Below are 21,295 nucleotides of genomic sequence, written 5' to 3'. Positions count from 1 at the left end.
TCATACAGCTGGAACCATGAGGTCCAAGATGAGCATTCCGTTAAAACAGCCGCAGGACAAAAATATGCTTAAAGGCATGCACACACACATGTACATATATATACGGAATTTTAATGCTATGTTCGGATAAATGGAATATCTAAAGAAATAATGAGGGAAGGAAAACTGTATTACTGGCTATAGGAGTTAGCTATTTAACAATTGGAATCAGTCACTCTAGGCTACATGAGCCTCTTGAGGCTTTCCAGTTGTGTTTTTAGCATTTGATCTCCAGTATCCAGCACATTGTTTATGTTAAATAAATACTGGCTACATAAATTTATGCATCATGAGTGATTTAATGATTTAATCCACACAACAGCCAAATATAGTCAAGCATAAATGCACTGAAGTTAAATCAAATAATCATGGGGATGATGAAACTTATAGCCCAAATGTGTACACATACATATGATTCTTTATTTTCTTGGACAGTCTTTAATAATTGTGGAATCATAGATTCTAAAGCTGAAAGCAACCTCAGGTGGTCATCTGGTTCTATGCCTTTCTTCAAGAGACAAGCAATTATTATCCCCATGATCTATTAAGCCACATTTTCTTTAGCATGTGACAGCTAAGGTGATGATGATCGAAAAATATTGCTCTCCATTCTTAAACAATTTCACATGCACATATATGTTTAACAAGTGCCTTTCCAGAGCTATTAGAAGAAAACACTAGCAGCCTTGGTTTGGAAGAGTAATTTATGATAGCTAGGTAAATGGCGTCCAAGATCACCTTGCTCACATTAGCCATGCAGCATCTCTGCCCCTTCACGGCCATCTTTCTTTAACCCTGGTGACAAGTGTGATTAAAAAGAAAAATAACATGAGTCCTACTTTATTTTGCTTACTCTGTTTCTTATTCTAGTACTTGCTGCCTCAGATCATCTGTCTCAATAAGTTAACATAGGAGGGAGTAGAAGGAGAAACTGCGAAGTCGTGAGTGTGAGAGGGGTGCAGTCAATAGGAGGCCTTCTGGCCATTACTCCCCTCCCCATCTTTTGTTTCCTTTTGGTTTGTTAACTAGAAATGTGGCAAGGTGAGGGAGATGAATTTAACTTGTTCAGACATTAGTGAGGGACAGGGAAGTGTGGCGGCTTCTACAATATTTCTGCCCCAGAGAGACGTAATTGGAAAACGTGTTGTGTGGTTAGGCGGTGTAATGAAAAATAAAAGAATGATTGAGGAGAACAGTGGAATCAAATTATAAGCACAAGGCAAGTATGCTGAAGTTTTTAGCCACTTGCAAAATTGAGAGATACTATCGGGACTGTGCAAATACATTGCTCTGATTAATTTTCCTGGGGTGAAATATGAAAATATTTATAAAACTGAGGATCCTGCCATGAATAAAATTTTCTCTGTGATTATGATAAACTAAAATAAGCCATAACTTGTATCTTATGTGAAACTTTAAAAATGGTTAAATAATAAAAAAACTAAATAAAAGGATTTCACTGTGAGAGGCAAAAAGAATCTGTATTCATGTGTTACTCTAAATGGCTTAAAATTTTGAAGATTATTCAATAAATAAAGACTAGTTTATTTTGAAGGGATTTTTAAACTTTATTCCCTGAATATTGTTATAGAAGTAGCATTTTATTACTCTTCCTTTATACCTTTTTTTTTTTATGTGTGGAAGCTGTAATTTTTCAATATGTAGGTAAACGGTCTTCAAGTTCAAAAAATTTAGGTCTTTAATTCTAATGATAATGAATAATTCAGTTATAATTTAGAAATACATGTTTGGATTCTAGTTTTTCTTTTTAGGTGTAAAGTGAAAGATTTTAACTTTGCATTCTTTTGTAAATTCCTTAAGAATAAATTTGAAGAAATCATTGATATAAAGGAAGGGTTAATGGAGAAGGAAGCTTCCTAATATACAAAGCCCTTCTCTTATATGGAGCTCTAGAAATATTCTATTGTCAATCCAAACAGAACAAACTAAAGTGAGATAATTGGGAAGGTGCCCATAAAGTCAGCCTGAATATATTATCACAACTATATATGAGATAATATTTGTTTTAAAAAGATTCTATGGCACTGTAAACTCAGTCTCATTAGAGACTGCATTTAAAAGGCTTATAAAGTTACTCATTAATGTTATCTTGTTGTATCTCCACAGCTTTTTCATTAAAGAAAATTCAGCAGAAAGCATTTTCTCCTGATAGCAGGAACCAATTTGCAATAAATGTTCTGGAAACCACTAGGGAAGCCATTACTGAGATCTAATAAAAACAGACAAGCGTAACTTGTTCTATATTTTTGTTTCAATCACATACAGATGAGACCCCGCTTTCTACACCAACCGCAAGAGACAGCCTTGACAAACTCTCTCTAACTGGGCATGGACAACCACTGCCTCCGGGTTTTCCATCTCCTTTTCTGTTTCCTGATGGACTGTCTTCCATCGAGACCCTTCTGACTAACATACAGGTAGGCCTTTGTACAACCTGGAAGAAAGACATATGGAACACCCAGTTGTAGATTTTTTTTTCCAAAATTTATACTGTTCCTACTTAATCCATTCATTAGACTGACTGAAACATGCTATTAAACTCTTCAACCAACTAATATTTTAAACCTGTTACACTAATCAAATTGACTTAGAAATACTCATATATATTTATATATATATATATATATATATATATATATGCATATTAAGCTGTAATAAAAACTGACGAAATGACATAGGTCTTTAAAATTCATTCCGTCTAAAATGCTTTCTTTATTACCAACTAATGGGAGGAATTTAACTGTTTAAGTTTGTCTGATTTTACTAAACAACAGCACACTAGTTCTAATAAATATTTAGTTATTTTTAAACTTCTGGCCTTCTAGTGAGGAAATGATATGTTTAGTCATTTAAGATATGTCTAATTTAGAAGAATCCAAAAAAAATGCCTTCTTTCATGAATAAGTTTGTTTCAGTTAATAGAATTTCTTCAAAGACTAGACTTCAAAAAGCCTTACCAAACTTTCCACGGATTTCCTATGTGGTCCTCAGGATGTATATTTTATGTACAGTACATTATGAATCAAAAATACTTACAGTTAACAATAACATAGAGTGTGGAGCCAAGATAATAAGAGTGTTTGGGATAGAAGAAAGCATAATTTTCTTGCCCACACATGAAGTGATCATGTGGACCCCAGATGGAGATATTTGTCCTCTACTTCTCCATATTTGGGTAGCTAGTGAGTAGTAGGCACAAGTTGCTGATAGTGTGCTGGTAAGCTCCTTTTTTAAAAAAACTTTTTACTCTAACATTCCATCCTCAGTAATATTTTTCTGTACACATATCCTATCATATTAAAGTTTCCCCCAGTGGAAATGTAATTAATTTTATTTACCTCTCCAAGGACATAACAGAAGGCCTTTAATGTAACATATCTTCTCATCTATTAATATGGCATTTTTTAATACTAATGTAATTAGAGTCTCCAGAACTGTATTCAACTTTAAGGTTTTATAATGCAGTAAATGAAAATCATCAATCCAGCCTATACTAAATCATGGCGAAATAGTTGATTATATAAAACAAAATACTTTTTTTTCTAAATTTCACCCATATTATTGTTTTCTATAAGATAGTGCTTTTAATGATTTCTCCTATGTTAAGGTAAATGTTTTCAGAAAATATTCCTTAACATTTCTGAATTTAAGTTCTGAAAAGTAAAGGAATAATTCATTTTCTTATGTATAAAACTCAATATGAAGTGAAGGAAAAGCTATTTGCATGTATTGTCATTAACTGAAAGCTCTTTAACCAGGTCAGTGAGGATTTAATTTCAATTTCAGCAGAGAAAACGTTTCTGGGTTTCATCAGTGTAAAACAGCATACTCATCTGAAAGAGCACGTTTGACACATGTACTCTTGCATTGTATATGACCACTACATTTCAAAGTCAAATCCTATCAGTTTGGAGTATTCATCGACACTCTACGGACCAGAAATACTCAGATTAGGAATGTCATCCACATCACCTCAAACTATAATTATTTCAGAAGGAAGGAAAGAAAGAACAAAAGAAAGAAAGAAAAGAAGGAAAAGAAAACTCCAGTTTTAAAATGTACAAATTTTAGAAAAATTATTCATTGTAGGTGGCTGTAGATTTAATATACTCTCCTTTTCCTGCCATATGCTTTGAAGATATATTTTCATAAGAGTAGATAAAAGGACAATGGTCAAGACAAACTAAATTATTTCTGTTCCCAAATTATAGGGATCTGGGACTGATAAAGTTAGAACACCCACAATAAGAATGTTTTATTAAAAATAAATTAAGGGCAGAGTGCAGTGGCTCATGCCTGTAATCCCAGCACTTTGGGAAACCAAGGCAGGTGGATCACCTGAGATTAGGAGTTCGAGACCAGCCTGGCCAACGTGATGAAACCCAGTCTCTACTAAAAAAAAAATAGAAAAAATTAGCCAGGCGTGGTGGCGGGCACCTGTAATCCCAGTTACTTGGGAGGCTGAGGCAGGAGAATTGCTGGAACCCAGGAGGCAGAGGTTGCAGTGAGCTGAGATTGTGCCATCACACTCCAGCCTGGGCATCAAGAGTGAAACTCCATCTTAGATAGAAAGATAGATAGATAGATAGATAGATAGATAGATAGATAGATAGATAGATAGATGATAGATAGATAAATTAGACTTGTCCATTTCAATCTTACTTATATGTATGTGTATATATAGATGCAGTTATATATATGTCTAATATGCATATGCCTATATTTATACATGCATGTACATATGTGCCCACAGGTGAAATAAAAATTTAAAATCCTACTGAATTTCATGCACATATATATTATAAATACATATATATACACACACATACATATACAAACACACACATACACACATTTATTGTCAGTAATGGTTTCATATCGTTTTACAAAAGCTTACAGATGCTAACTCTTTTACTATTGTCACATTTACTGAGTTATGGTATTATCGTAGGAATGGTATGGAATGTTTAAATAGTCATGACCCCAGATTATTAGGTATACAGTATAAATGTGATTGCTGTCCAAATTCTAATATGGGTAATTACATTCTGTCTACCTCAATTTCCTCTGCAGTTTCAATTATATATAATAGGGTTCTGTGCTTTCTGTGTCAAAATGGTAACATACTTTTTGTGTAGTAAGTTTAAAGCTCCATTTTTTTAAGATGTTACTTTTTATTAAAATTATGACCAAAACACCCTGTAAAATAAAGTGTTTCCATAAAGTGTTATTGTTCTAATAGTCAATAAAGCCTGGAATTTAAAATTTGTAATGATTACTACAGATGTCCTTTCCATGACATCATCATCAAAATTAAATTTTTGTCAGTTATTTCTTTGTGTTTTAAAAGAAGATCTATAGAAAAATACTATAATTATATGTGAAGATTTTCTATTTAATTTTTATTTTAAAATTTAAATTTATAAAATGTACATATATATATATATTAATTGGGCACCAGACTTTTGTTAACTATTTGAGCTATACTGCATTCCTGCATTTAAGCGTTTTAGAAATTAAAAGTTAGCGGGGCACAGTGGCTCATGCTTGTAATTCCAGTACTTTGGGAGGCCTAGGTGGGCAGATCTAGAGGCCCAGAGATAGAGATCATCCTGGTTGACATGGTGAAAACATGTCTCTACTAAAACTACAAAAATTAGCTGGGTGTATTGGCACGTGCCTGTAGTCCCAGGTACTTGGGAGGCTGAGGATGGAAAATGACTTGAATCCGGGATGCGGAGGTTACAGAGCCAAGATTGCACCACTGCACTCCAGCCTGGTGATAGAATGAGACTCCATCTCAAAAAAAAAAAAAAAAAAAGATAGAAAAGAAAAGTCATAATGAATAAAGAAATCTAAAGTAAAAAGAAAAAAAAAAGACCTATAAAAATCCTATGTTGATATATAAACATTTTATATTTAAATTTTATATTTAGAAATTTATAAAATGTATATATGTAAGTAATTGGGAACAAGAATTTTGTTAGTGCTTGAGCTATACTACTTCCTGACATTTGAGTGTTTTAAAAATTAAAAGTGATAATGGATACAGATGTCTAGAGTAAAGAACAGTAATTTAGTTTAGTAAGGAATATGGATACAGTTCAGTTTTTGATTTTTAAAATTGCTTTTACTTTTTCTATATGGCATTTTTTTTTCATTGTGGGCAATCTTTCATTATGGCTTCCTCTTTCAAACTTGTCCATGGAGAACAACCTGTGAGATTTTATGCAAGGAGACTAAAATTTTAGTGTCAATTAATTGGATATGACACCTTCGAACATGAGCTACCATTTGAACATGATCAAAGGATAATTCTGCTTACTCTTTTTTTTTTCTTTTTCCTTTTCTTTTCTTTTTTCTTTTTTTAAGACAGAGTCTCCCTCTTTCACCCAGGCTGCAGTGCAATGGCACAATCTGGGCTTACTGCAACCTCTGCCTCTCAAGTGATTCTCCTGTTTCAGCCTCCCGAGTAGCTGGGAGTAGCCTCCCACCACCGCACCTGGCTATTTTTTAAAAAAATGTTAGTAGAGTCGGGGTTTCACCATGTTGGCCAGGCTTGTCTCAAACTCCTGACTTTAAGTAATCTACCCCTCTCCCAAAGTGCTGGGGTTACAGGTGTGAGCCACCATGCCTGGCCCTACTCACTCTTTTTAATCTAGAACCCTTTAGCACATAGGGTGTGAGCAAATTATTTACTTTATCTATCTTGTTACAAAAAGGATTTAAAAAGTGGCTTGCAAATATTAAAATAACTAAAAAGTGAAAATGTAAAGTTTGAGTAGAGAATATAAAATTTAGGAGTCAGGTTAGCATTGAAGATTTATTTGCCATGAGGGGATATATGATTGGAGTTTGGTTCACTATAATCTATCTACATGGAAGAATTAAGCAAACAAGAAAGACCTAAAACATATGTGAAAAGCGCAATAGCTTCAGCTTCACTGGGTGCTGTGACTCACACTTGTAATTCCAGCGGAGACTGAGGCGATAAGATCACCTGAGGCCAGAAGTTTGAGACCAGCCTGAGAAACATGGGGAGACCCTGCCTCTATAAAAATACAAAAATTAGCTGGGCATGGTGGGGCATGCCCATAGTCCCAGCTATTAACACTTGTGAGGATGAGGCAGGAGGATAGTTTGATCCTGGGAGTTCGAGACTACAGTAAGCCATGATGGCGCCACTGCACTCCAACCTGGGTGACTGAGTGAGACCCTATCTTAAAAACACATACACACACAAGAAATGGCAGCTCCAGATTGATTCACTATAGCCTAATAAATGGACACAATCCAGCCATGGTATCTAGGAGGAATTATTCTCTACGTCTGTGTTTGTGGAAAGAAAATGAAAAAGAATTAAGTATAAGAGTGAACTATAGTCATGCATCGCTTAACACTGGGGATACATTCCGGGAAATGAATCACTGGACAGTCTTGTAGTTGTGCAAACATCATAGATTGCAGTTATACAAACCTAGAGGATATAGCCTAGTATATACCTAGCTATACAGCATAACCTATTGTTCCCAGGCTATGAACCTATATAGAAGATTACTGTATTGAATACTGTAGACAACTGTAGAGCAATAGCAAGTATTTGTGTGTCTAAACATAGAAAAGGTACAGTAAAAATATGATATTATAATCTTATGGGACCACCATCATGTATGCTTGTGGACCAGAAAATTGTTATGGAGGTGAATGACTGTACTCTGATTATCCATCTTCAGTTCTTTACATTTCAATATCACGGCCAATAATTTTACTTTACTTTTTAATATATTTTAAAATAAAATAATAGTTTCCTTATTTACATTGTTAATACATAATTTTAATTATAATTTAATTATAATAAACTTATAATTATAAAAATTATCATATTTATAATAATTTTATTATATATTCATTTGTTATATTAATATATTATTTATTACAGTATATATTTGTTATTTATTATATTAATTTATTATATAAATATAATATTTTAAATATTAAATTTAATCATAATTTAATTATTGATACATAATTTAATTATAATACATAATTATATATAATACCATTAATTAGGAGGAGACTTTGCATAAACCCCAACAAAATAGACATTGACTTCAAAATATGGGGAAGCTTGTATCAAATATATTGGCCCTACATTATGTTTTTATTTTCAATGGTAATTATATATTATGAATCTTCTCTGCTTGTACCTGTCATACATCGGCGTTGCAGGACAATAATCATAGCATTAAACTGAGTATGGTAGTATATTTTGTTACAAGAACTTCTCTGAAAATGTGTCAGTTGGGCCGGGCGCGGTGGCTCACGCCTGTAAATCCCAGCACTCTGGGAGACTGAGGTGGGTGGATTGCCTGAGGTCAGGGGTTTGAAATCATCCTGGCCAACAGGACGAAAACTCTACTAAAAATAAAAGAAAATAAGCCGGGCATGGTGGTACATGCCTGTAATCCCAGCTACTTGGGAGGCTGAGGCAGGAGAATTGCTTGAACCTGGGAGGCAGAGGTTGCAGTGAGCTGAGATTGCGCCATTTGCATGCTAGACTGGGCAACAAGATCGAAACTCCTTCTAAAAAAAAAAAAAAAAAGTGTCAGTTGATACTGTACTATTGATTATGTGTTTGTTATTGATTATTTGTTTGTTTTTTGGTCTACAAAAGTTCCTGATTCCAAGGGACATTATCCTTTTTCTCCCTGAAAAGAGACCAGGGAAACATTAAAATAATAATAAAGAAGACTAAGTAGCTGGATAGTTCTGATCTAGGCGTACTCTACTCAGTATTTGGGATTTTCAATCAGTCTCTTGATTCTTCTGCACCTTGGTTTTCTCATCTTTAAAAGTATTTGGTTACGATGGTGATTGCTAAAATCCTCTTCAACTAAGGTGTTTTAATTTCATTTGAAGCAACACATTACTGAGAACAAATTTTGTCACATGAGTTTCAGTGACACTCGAGAAACCTAACTTATTGTCGGATTCTGAAATAAATTTATGTTAAATACAAACATGCATCAAGTAAGCTTTTCCTCCAGGATCTAGCTAGGTTGCTAAGAAATGTTTCTTAGCAATATTATTTGAAGTCGTCTTACATAGACAGATATTGTACTTTCGAAGCCATATCAACAGTAGAAACATTGCTAGATACAGTGTCCTTTAAAAAAAAACTACTCAATCTCTAAAAAAAGATGAAAATAATTTACAAATTAGATTATTTTAGAAAACAATGACATTTATGTATTATAACAACCATTATGCCTCACTCATAGAAAATAAATTTGGGGCCAATCAACTATTGTCTCTCACCATTGCTGTGGCATAACCTTAAAATGTATTTCATTAGACTTGTCATTAACCAACTTCAATATCCTAAGAACCGTCCTCCCCTTGGAGAAAAAATCATGCTTTAAACCTTCTATCATTTTCTGTAATACACATTTTTGCCACAGCGTTTTCTGGATATTGCATGTTCAAGTGAGATGCCGCATTTAATGTGACCGTTTGCATGTGATCGACCTGGAAATTTTACAGAAGTTACACAAATCTGAAAGTACTATTATCATTGATGACTACAATGGTGTCCTAAAGATTTGTAGATGTTGTGAACACTACTTCCTATTGCTTTTCCCAGCCCCCTACTGCATTGAAATTTAATCGGTTTTCTGTATTTTTTGAAGCAGAGCTGTCACTGGCAGTAACATACTTTTGCATATGCATCAGTTTGGCTCTAGTACAGATTTTTGTTCACACTGGACTCCTACTGATATGCCCTGATTCAAAGTCTAAAAATTACATTTAATTTTATATAGCTTATAAGTAGTCCCAGAGAGTATTGGATCCTAAAAGCTAATATTTTTCAGACATAATCAGCAGGAATAGGTAATGTATTAACATTAGTCACATTAGCAGCAACTGTAACAAAAGGAAACAGTAAGCATAAATGCTCTCAGCAACTTCACTCTTTGCAACGAATATTAATATAAAATTACACAAATTAGAGTTGCAGTTTAACATTATTCAACATGTTTATTCATAATGATTGTTTCATATTTAAATAACACCAAAATATTGTGTTTTGTCAGCCAAGGACAATAATAGTTTAATAGTAATTTATTTTAAACAGCTACTGATAATACAACCAATCAACACATTAAGTGGTGCCAACATTGGCATCTTGCTAAATAATCTCTAGACATTGCACAGAGAGTACATCTTTCAAAGATAAGTCAACAAGAGCAATCAGAGCAGAAAATTAGAATTTGGTATCTTAGAATTAAAATACAGCTAAAGTTTTAATTGGGGTGATCTAAAAGGGCACTTGATGTAATGATCTCTTTCATTTGTTACTAATTGTTTGTTCCTGATGAAGAAGAAGCTTACACAGGAATGTTGCTGAGTTGAGTTAAGATGGCAGTTTCCTTAGCAGCTATGTTTTATTGTTAAACAAAAAAGAGTGGGGAGGGGCAAACTGCCACAGAGAAATCTTTCTTCAGCTTGTTTCATATCACAAGAATTATACCAGCAGATTCAGGGTCAGGTATGGCAAATATGGAATAATTTATATGTGGTCAAAAGAGAATAAAATTGGCTTACAGCAATGCTATAAACTACATTGGTAAACTGAAGTAGGACTATCTCTCTATTGTGCTAACAAGTCAAGCTGGAGTAGAAATTCCTGATTCAAACTGCTCATAATATCTTGCAAGGGAGTCACATCCTAGAGTACATCTATAAATGACATCAACTTTCATCTCATTTTAACTTCAGTAGAAATTTCAGTCTCTGACACTCACAGACCAAGGCAACGTATCTTCTACTTCAAAAACTCATTTTGTATTGCTGAATTGAAGAGAAGTTTTAGCTCTAATTTTCACTAGTAACTGTTTCAGAGTATCTTAGGAGAGAAAACAGAGAATACTTTTTATATGTTTAACATATTTCCATATCTGATTTTTAAGAACCTTAAAATACTGCTAATTTTTAAAAGCATACAGTATGTCAAAAAATATATAAATATATCCACGATTAGTTGTATGAATAAACTTTTCTTTCTCCACATGTTCTTTTAAATTATTACACTGCCTAATCATTTCCTAGAAGTTATCCTGAGTTTATTACAACCATCTTGAATGGCTTTTTAAAAAGTAATATACTACTAAACCAATTTTTAGATCCCTTAAATCTATTATGTATCTCAAGAAAAATGTAGCAGTACTATAATTGCTATTTGTGAAATTTTAAAATCTAGTATATAGTGGGCACTTTCTGGGCCTGGGGGCATAGTTCCGAATGACAGAACATGCCCCTGCCCTAGAGAGCTTACATTTTAATAGAGAACACGTAACATAAGTCAGTAAACAAATAAATATATGTCAATACCACATAATGACACATTCTATGAAGAATTTTAGGGAGGGAGTAATAGGATACATTTGGAGACAGGGTAGTAAGAGAAGGCCTCTCTTGAATGGTGACTTTGAGCAAAGATGAAATGAAATGAGGGTGTGAGCCATGCAGAGATCTGGAGGAAAAGCATTCAGGAAGGGAACAGAAAGAACAAAGTCTGTGGAGGCAGAAGCAAATTGTTTCATTGAGGAACCAAAAGGAGACCATTGCGGCTATGTACTCATGGTAGGGAGTGGGAGAATGAGCTCTGAGGAGAAAGGTGAGCACTGCCAGAATCCTGGAAGGTTGTGTAAACCATGTCAGATAATTATTTGTGGAGGAGTTTCAGCCTAATTTCCTTCTCAGTTCTTATTTTTTAGACACGCTTACGTGCTGCCCTCATTTAACTTTGGATCTAGATATTCTAATTAGAAGCAATTAAACCTGCATGCCATAAATATTTGTCTTCTGAAAATAGTTTAACTAGACTTAGGAGTTTTGTGCTTTAGTTATAGTATTTGTCCTAGTGATTGCAAAGTGAATGCACAAGAATTAGATCATTTGATCACTGGGTTCTTCGCTCTTAAAATGCTTTTAAGTAATGAACGAAAAGTGCTTTGTATTAAAATATTACCATTCCGAATATCCTTTTTTGTACAGGGGCTCTTGAAAGTTGCCATAGATAATGCCAGAGCTCAAGAGAAACAGGTCCAACTGGAAAAAACAGAGCTGAAGATGGATTTTTTAAGGGAAAGAGAACTAAGGGAAACACTTGAAAAGCAGTTGGCTATGGAACAAAAGAATAGAGGTATTTCTAAATTTCCAAATAAGTTTAATATTTACAGAAAATATTAAACATATTAATACTGTGATGATTATTTATTTTGAAATTGTAGTTTTTTTTTTTTTAATTTAACGGTAGCTAAAATTCAGAGCAGAATTTGAATCCTAGGCTCATTGTATTTCTTAATCTCCAAAGTACATGTTTTCTCTTCTGTTCCTACCTCAGGAAATTGAAATACGTCCATTACATCATAAATTATATAACTTTTATTGATGGTTGAGTTTAAAAATTCATGTTCTTTAAGAGAAGAATAAACTCTAATGATAGCCATGAAGAAAAATTTTATGTTAATTCACAATTGCCCTTTGAAAAACTTGAGTTAAACTCATAAATCTAAAATAGAAAATACTGATTATTCAAGCGAAGCAGGTTTACTAAGATATTTATCAACTGAAATTGAAAATGGATGAATATCTGAACAAATGACCAAAGTTAAATGTTTGTATAATTTTCTTTCTGAAGGCCTCATTTTCATCCAACAAGGTCAAGTACACAGAGTAGAAACTGATATAAATTCTTATTGGATAAAATAATGTTATTATTGATCTGTGAATTGCTTCTTTTATCACACTGTACAGTACATCTATAGATAATTTTGAAGGTCATTTATATTTACATCTTTATTTTATGTATGAATTTGAAGATTATTTTGTCTACGATCAACTGCCTCTTTGCTTCAACTATGATTCTTTTAAGTATTCTAGAAGTGAAGTGGGGGCTACTTTTCACTCATTTAATATATATCCAATATAAATGCTCCACATTATTTTCTTGTATATGTTTGACATGGTCATTTAAAAATCGTTCTGTTTTGCTTTTAAACTAGCAGGATTTACCAGGTTGTTTTATTAGCTATTATGAAGCAACAGCTAATGTATTCTTGGAATTTGGTCAATTCGGGAAGCTGTCATCCCAGATGTATAGCACAGTTCTAAATAATGTGGCTTCCATAGATTCAGGTATTTAAATAATCAAAACAAGGTAAACATTGATAATGGCTGTATTCCAAGTGAATAAGGAAGTTGGGTCAAAGAGCTCAATCTATGGAATCATCTTCCATGAAGCAGCCATGTTTTTATTTTGCTCTTACTAAATTTTGTTTAGTCCTTTTTTACATAACTTAAAGGCAGGCCCAGGGATTCCTAAAGTACCCATTTGGTTACTGGAGAGACCTTCAGAATTTTATTGGTTCAAACCTTTTGGGAGGATTTACATTCTGTTTTCTTTCATTAACCACTAGAGGGCAAAACATTCGCAGATCATACCGTAAAGTTCCCATTTAATTAATTACGAACAGTAAATTCAAGGCAATAATTATCAATACTTATCTATTATGAATGTGTCTATTGTAGCAGTGTATTACCCTGAAGAAAGAGAACATGGCAATCCTATTGGGTTCAATCACGTAGGAGGAAACCGTGAGCCGTCAGTGGAAAAGTGCAGGATATTAAGCCTTTAGAGCCACAAGAGCATGCAATACAAATAAATATTTCAGAAATTACTGTTTCTTTTCAAGGAGGCTCATAAATAATCATCTTTGGGAAGGGAAACAGTAGGCAGGTAATTTTGTTAAGGTAAGCACATGATTTGCACACCATTAAATAAGGGAAATTAACATTTATTTAAAATCAGTTTCAATTACTTTTCATATAACACCATAGCCAGTGTACATTTTGATACAAAGCAGGTTTTTAAAAATATATGGTACAGCAACAATATATGTGACATGTAAATGAGCTGCCATCTTAAAAATATTAGTAATGATAAAAACAGGATTATGTGGAAATTAGAAGCGAAAACTAAAATACTTACTTTAACCATTATTATTTTATATTTTGATTAAATATTCTGCTTTAAAAGTGTTGCTATTCTTTAATCTGTAGTAAGAAATCAAATAGTAAATATGGAATGAGTAGTCTTCATGATTAAGAGAAGCATTTTCTCATACTGAGTCTGTCACACTGATGTCTACAATGTTTATCAACCATCAAAGACAATTTTAAAGAAAAATGCATATTCCCATATGCTGACTAGTTACCATATGTATACATATATATGTAGTAAAATTTAAAACAATTGTCCTCCAGAAAACATAGTTGATATACATTTTGTAAAGAACATTAGTTATTATTTATTGAGTATATATTATATACAAATATTTAAATTGTCCAGTTGGAGAAAAATGTTTCATAATCAACTTTTTTTATTATCTATTTTTTAAAATATAAAAGGCTCATCATTATTGTTACCAGTAGCATATTATTATTAGCAATGAGGTTTCATACTGCCTCAGATTTCTGCAGAGTGAAAGTAGAATAATTTTCTTAAAATATATCATAGTACTGTAAATTTGCTATGAGAAAAATATTCTCAGGGAATCATCACAACTTCATCCCAACAAAAACATTTCTGCTTATATACGTTAACAATAATTAAGAGTATTTTTTCTAATGTACAAAAAATATTTATTGCATTTCCTAAAATTTTAAGGAAGAAATTATTGAAAACTGAGTTGGTCTAACATTGCTTTCCAAAGCATTTTTAGGGGAGATGCTCCATTTGCTGCTCAAAATTGATTCCTTATGAGGAAATAGGAAAGAGGCATGCTTATAAGGGTTTGCACTATCCAAATGACTCTGCACTATTATGATTCAAGGACAGAGAACTAAGCCACAAAATTCATTTAATCAAGCTTCCTTTATCAGTGAATACAAACATTTACTAAAATTAGTTTCCTATTAAATTTATCTTTACATATGACAATTAAAGCTATTCTTGTAATGTAATAGTTCTAGGCTAAAATAAAAATTGGCCTTCTTATAATTTTACTGGGAATTATTTTAGGTAAAGGTGGAGATTTTTGGAACTCTCTTTTTATAGTTAGACTCAGTCCAGCAGGAAAACAAAATGAATAACATAAAAAACATAGACCATTTGTAAATTAGCAGCATTACAAAAATTTCAATAATAATAATATGCATACACTCTTTTTTAGCCATAGTTCAAAAGAGGCTAAAGAAGGAGAAGAAGGCGAAGAGAAAATTGCAGGAAGCACTTGAGTTTGAGACGAAACGGCGTGAACAAGCAGAACAGACGCTAAAACAGGCAGCTTCCACAGATAGTCTCAGGGTCTTAAATGGTAAGAGGGTGTTTATTATTGCATGAATAACTGTCATTTTTAATGCTAAAAGGACAGTTTAGACATGTGTTTGTAGTTTTGTATGTTTCTATATCTTGTGATTCATTCAGCTATACTTGAAGCTGAAAGCAGGGTGGGAAGAACGTATTGGGGAAAATGACTTATTTGATAGGTGCTTCCACTGTTTTTTACTGAACTCCAGCATCTGGGACTTGGCATTGCATCTCTGTTTAACCAGATCTTTTTCTACTGAAACACAATAAAATATTAATTTGAGAATTTCCCAACCCCCATCCTCTTTTATGAACAATGTTGCGTTGCTTACTGTTCAAATCTTCCGAAAATTCTTATGGTTATAGTTTTTGTTCAACCTTTAAAAGATGACAAAGATTTATGTAATTTTAATTCAGCAACAAAGTAACAGGTTGCTCTTTTTTGAAAAAAGGACAATAGGAATCAAATGAAATATGTGTCACTCTTACCTTTCTGTGCTTTTAGACTCTCTGACCCCAGAGATAGAAGCTGACCGCAGTGGCGGCAGAACAGATGCTGAAAGGACAATACAAGGTAGGAATTTGCAGAAGGCTATAAATCTAGATCTTGCTATATGAGTTTTTCCTCAGCTTTAGCCTGCTATTCAAGCATGTAGCCTACCATCTGGGCCACATCAAAACAAGTTCAAACAAGGTCAAGTTCATCTTGCTTGTTTATATGAGTGAATTCATTTTGTGCTGATAGATTTTCTTTAAATTAACAGGTCATCTCTGTTTATACAATGCAATTAAAAGGAATAATTAATTTTAAACAATGTATGATTTAATCTTGGACTCAGTAAATGTGTTTTATTGAATGTTTGAAGCCCAGTCTAATGCAGGAAGGGTTTATAAGTTCTGTGCTACATAAATAAAATCTGTGGTTAATCAAATAGGTAGTTCTTACAATTTAAAAAGGTCTAACTACTCATTTTTATGACACTTACTGCAAGGTACCTGCAAAATAGACTAGTTGAATGTTAACAATAAATAAGATTGTTTAGTTCCTATGTGGATTCCAAATGTTCTGTGTGCCATTATATACACTTTAATAACACAAATCTGCTGAGTAAAATCATATAGAGAATACCAAAGGGAGTTGTATTAAATGCTCAGAAGAGCTAAATATGTATATTGTCATGACCATACTATCAGAAAAGAATAAAACCAGAAGGTAGCATTTATAGTCAAACATCTATTCTAGACGACAAATTCAGCCTAACAACATGAATACTAAACAGTAACAAGAGCATTTGTTTTCTATTTAAAATGAAGGTGATTCTTCAAAGGGATGCCTAAAATGATTAACTGCCATAATCCTCCCAATTGCTTTTATTCTGCATTTTAAACTCAATCATTTTTAGGATATTGTATGACATTAATTGTGTTACTTAATCAGCTCCAAATATATCATTCTTGGCTTCGTATAAAGGAAATATACTTTTGTAAACTATCATATGTGCAAGAAGTAACAATCACAAACTTGAAGAAACATTTTTGAGGAAAGAATGGATTTTTTTGCCTGTATTTATTTTACCTGAGGTCATGCTAATTAATTTGTAAATCCTAAGGTTTGAATCATATGTTATTATGAGACATCTTGGATGTACAAGATTAATGCTATTGTAGATATAGAAAAATATGTGAATTTTTAGAATATTATGGATTTCAGCACAATTATATGTGTGTATATGTTTGTATGTATATGGTTATGAAGATTAAAAGAATCCTCTTGCATCTTATAAAACTTACAAACACATGTTAAAAATTATTGTTAATGAAAAACCAGTCCTCTTTATCAGAGACAATAGCACCAATAAGACAAATGCAAATGTCAGCACCAATGTGTACAAGCAGGGCCTATTCATGCATTAGATAATGTCAAAGTGGTCTCAGAAAGCACATGAGCCCATAGATAAGTGTGACATACAAATCATCTGGTATACACAGAATCCTCTAGGTGGTCTGAACTCAAGCTAGAAAAAATTATAGACAATATAGTCCTGCATATAAATGAGAGATTCATTGTTAATATTAAGAAGTGATTAAACATTTTAGTGTGGTTGATATGATATGTATGCCACCCATAAAAACATGTTGGTTGTTAATAAGGCTATAGTTATTTTTGTTTGAATTTGTCAAATTTACATATGTTTAAACATACATTTTAATATAGGTAAAGTCTTGCTGTATGAGGTTGAAATGTTGACAACTTTCAGTTTCCATTGTTGTGACTGACTTATTCTGAAGAGAAGTTTTAATAATAAATTGCCTTCCTTTTGGTAGCCAGAATCTTACCAATGGAGGAATACAATGAACCTACATACCAACAACTTAATGATTAGGGAAACAAGACACTTGTACAACAATTATACATAGTAATTTAAAACCATATACACATTTGATGGAATTATTTTTGCCTTTAATTGTAATAGAAAATCCTCACTCACTTTATTCATTCATTCGGCCTGTCCATTGTTGTACTGGTCCAAATGTACAGTTGTTTTTTAATAAAACATACTAACTATGCATGAGATTTATCAGATAATATGACTTTTCCCAAATTGTAATAAGAAACACACTGTTGATGAATCTGTTTCTAGCTGTTAGTTGCTAAAAGATATTTTACCAGCAGTCAAACTATTTCAAGACTCAACATAACAGAGCACAGAGATCATATTTGCTATTCTAACACCCTATTCAATAAGCTTAATTAGCCCTTTGAACTTTTTTTTCTACCCTCAGACAAAATTCATGCATTTGGAAGCTAACAAACAGAATACAATTAACTGCGAACGAAAGAAATCAAAGAAACAATACTGTATTTAGTTAAATGCTGGCGAAGGACAAGAAAGGGAAAGGCAAGAAAGAAAGAACCAGAACTCATTACTAATTTGTGAAACTGTCTGTGTCATGCATTTTGGGAGCCATGAGCACCTGCTGCTTCACAATTCAAGGATGACACACACACACAGCCTCTCGCACTCATCACTTTCTCTCTCCAACTGTCCCCAAGCCCAGGTGTTATGACATTCTTTTATTATTTCTTGCTCCCAAGCCAATCATAACTGAAATTATTTTCTATTCCAAAGTGAACCCAATTTATTGGGAAAGACAAAATAAGCCCACAGGTTTTTTAGCTTTTCATGTATTTTTAACATTTCTGGCAATAAATAAATGCCACTCTTGGCCCAACAGTTAGTCACCTAGAAGTCAGGCACTTAAATACTTACTGCTTGAGTGCTAAGTAATTACCCCTAAATATGCACATCAGGGTAGACTAAACATTGCCTCGTTGGCATTTTGTATCACCATTTCTATAAAACCCCAGAGGTGGCCAAGAGGAATCGAGAAAGTAGTGTAGAAAGTATTTCTGAAGAAAGAAGCCCTAAATAATTTACTTGCATTTTCTTAGTGAGGTAAATCAGCTCATTGTACGCAAGATAAATTCTTCATTGCTGGTTTTCAAATAACTAAGAACTCATGAATTGTAAAAATGCTATAAGTACAGACCAGATATTCAAAAATTAAAAAAAAATCTTCTTCCAGCAACTGAAATATATGGCAATTAACTCTCTTATGCCTTGTATCATACAGATTTACATGGCATGATTTGTGTTGGACTTTGAAAAATTTACCCTACTCAAGAAGTTTTCTAAGATCTTTTGAATATATAAAGTAGACAGAGTTCATAAAATCAATCCTCGAGCACTTTTTTGGGCTAGTCAGTAAATATCCCTCAAAACCCCTTTGCCTCCTACACATATATATGCACATATGTGCACATTTTATGTAGCCAAATCTATAACATGATGGCTTTCTTCAGCTACGTCGTCAGCTTATGTTTATTCTTTCTCCTTAGGCAACAGCAACTACTTACATAGTTTCTTTTTTCTTTTTCTTTTCTTTTCTTTTCTTTTTTTTTTTTTTTTTTTTTTTTTAAGACAGAGTCTCACTCTGTTGCCCAGGCTGGAGTCAGTGGCATGATCTCAGTTCACCATAACCTCCACCTCCTGGGTTCAAGCGATTCTCCTGCCTCAGACTCCTGAGTAGCTGGGACTATGGGCGCACACCACCATGCCTGGCTAGTTTTTGTATTTTTTGTATTTTTTTATTTTTTTTTTAGTAGAGACGGTGTTTCACTATGTTGGCCAGGCTGGTCTCGAACTCCTGACCTTGTGATCTGCACGGCATGGCCTCCCAAAATGCTGGGATTACAAGCATGAGCCACCACACCTGGCCCCATAGTTTCTTTAACTTACCTATTTAGAAAATGTATAGACATTTTTCCAATCCACTCAGACATCTCTTAAGAGCTCCAGATAATAATATCCAGCATTTTATTTGGTCGACTCACAGAGACCTAAAAGTTCAGTGCACAAAACTCTGTGTATCCTTCTCTCTCCCCAAGCCTGCCTTTCTCCAATGTTCCTTCCCTATGGCACCCTCATCCATCTAATCCAGTACTGTCGTTAATATGTAATGAGGGCAGAGTGGAGCATGACATTTCCCTCCCTCACTCCCTCATCCTCTATGCCCAGTCACGACTCTTTCCCTTCAATCTCTGTGCTCCCATCATACTGGAAGTTTTTCTTATTGTTTCACTTTTTTCCCAACCTACTGCAGACATTTTTTCTTCTTCCTTGCCTTTACTTAACCACCCCTTAAGTCCCAGCTTGGACATACTACCTCAAGGAACACTTCCCAGACCCCTCACTCTCTCGCTGTGGCAACTCCCTGCCCCCTGGGACTAGTTCTGCCTCTTAGAGGTTCTTACTACACCTTCCATTTCTCCATAGGAACATGCTGTACATGCAGTTCCTTGTTCAATGCCTTCTCTCCATGGTAGCTGGGGCAGAGCATAAACCATGTGTGTTTTGTTCACTGCCAAGTTCCTATTGTCTGAGAGAGAGTTTGGCACATAGTGGTGTCTGCTGTGATTCCCTGAAGGAATGAATCAGCCATTGATGAATTAGGATCTATGTTAGATCTTGTGGATATGAAGATCCTTCATGTTCTGACATTTCTCAGACTTTGGTTGAAGAGACTGATGAGAGGGAAAAAAGGATGACCTAGTAAACCGAGAACTAGACCAGGAGCGGTGGCTCACACCTGTAATCCCAACACTTTGGGAGGCCCAGGTGGGTGGATCACAAGGTCAGGAGTTTGAGACAAGCCTGGCCTACATTGTGAAACCCCATCTCCACTAAAAATACAAGAAATTAGCTGGTCATGGTGGCAAGCATCTGTAATCCCAGCTACTCGGGAGGCTGAGGCAGGAGAATCACTTGAACCTTTGAGGTGGAGGTTGCAGTGAACCGAGGTCGCACCACTGCACTCCAGCCCAGGAAACAGTGCGAGACTCTGTCACAAAATAAAAAAGAAAAAAGAAAAAAAGAAAAGAAGAGTAGCCCAGAATTAATGTTTACATCCAAGAGCTGAATTAACAGGATGTGTTTATTCTTCTTTGTTTGCATTTTTAACTTTATTTTCTTCTTTTCACATTTGACCTAAGATTTGGATTCTGTACATACTTAGATCCAATATTGCATTTTAAATTGATATTTAACTTACCACAATAACAAAAAATTCATTTTCAAACTTGTAGTTTTTTGCTTTCAGTTTTTAAGTAAAAATGTGTTTTTTCAAACCAAGAAAAATAATTGTTAAAACCAATGGGGATGTGGACCATAGTTCCTCTGACATCTTAGAATATCTGCAAGTTGTGCTTGCAAAATCCTGATTTCACTTGAAAGTACAACTCTTTTATTTACATCCAATGACCATAATCAAAACTGTTTTGGCTTTTTATTCTTTTTTGAC

At 33.8% G+C, this 21,295-nt stretch overlaps 1 protein-coding gene across 2 annotated transcripts in view; it reads left to right on the top strand.

Annotated features, from left to right (window-relative positions):
* Positions 1-21,295, top strand: part of DACH1 (dachshund family transcription factor 1) — a 430,832-nt gene that overhangs the window by 375,542 nt on the left and 33,995 nt on the right. For both annotated transcript variants that reach the window (XM_050766573.1, XM_050766574.1), the window contains 4 exons: positions 2,326-2,477; positions 12,118-12,265; positions 15,297-15,440; positions 15,939-16,007. In XM_050766573.1, coding sequence (XP_050622530.1) covers positions 2,326-2,477; positions 12,118-12,265; positions 15,297-15,440; positions 15,939-16,007 — 513 coding nt within the window. The remainder of the gene's footprint in view (positions 1-2,325; positions 2,478-12,117; positions 12,266-15,296; positions 15,441-15,938; positions 16,008-21,295) is intronic.

Source organism: Macaca thibetana, chromosome 17, assembly GCF_024542745.1.
Source record: "Macaca thibetana thibetana isolate TM-01 chromosome 17, ASM2454274v1, whole genome shotgun sequence".
Lineage (NCBI taxonomy): Eukaryota > Metazoa > Chordata > Mammalia > Primates > Cercopithecidae > Macaca > Macaca thibetana.
Note: the sequence above shows the minus strand (reverse complement) of the source record. Positions and strands in the feature narration are given on the sequence as shown.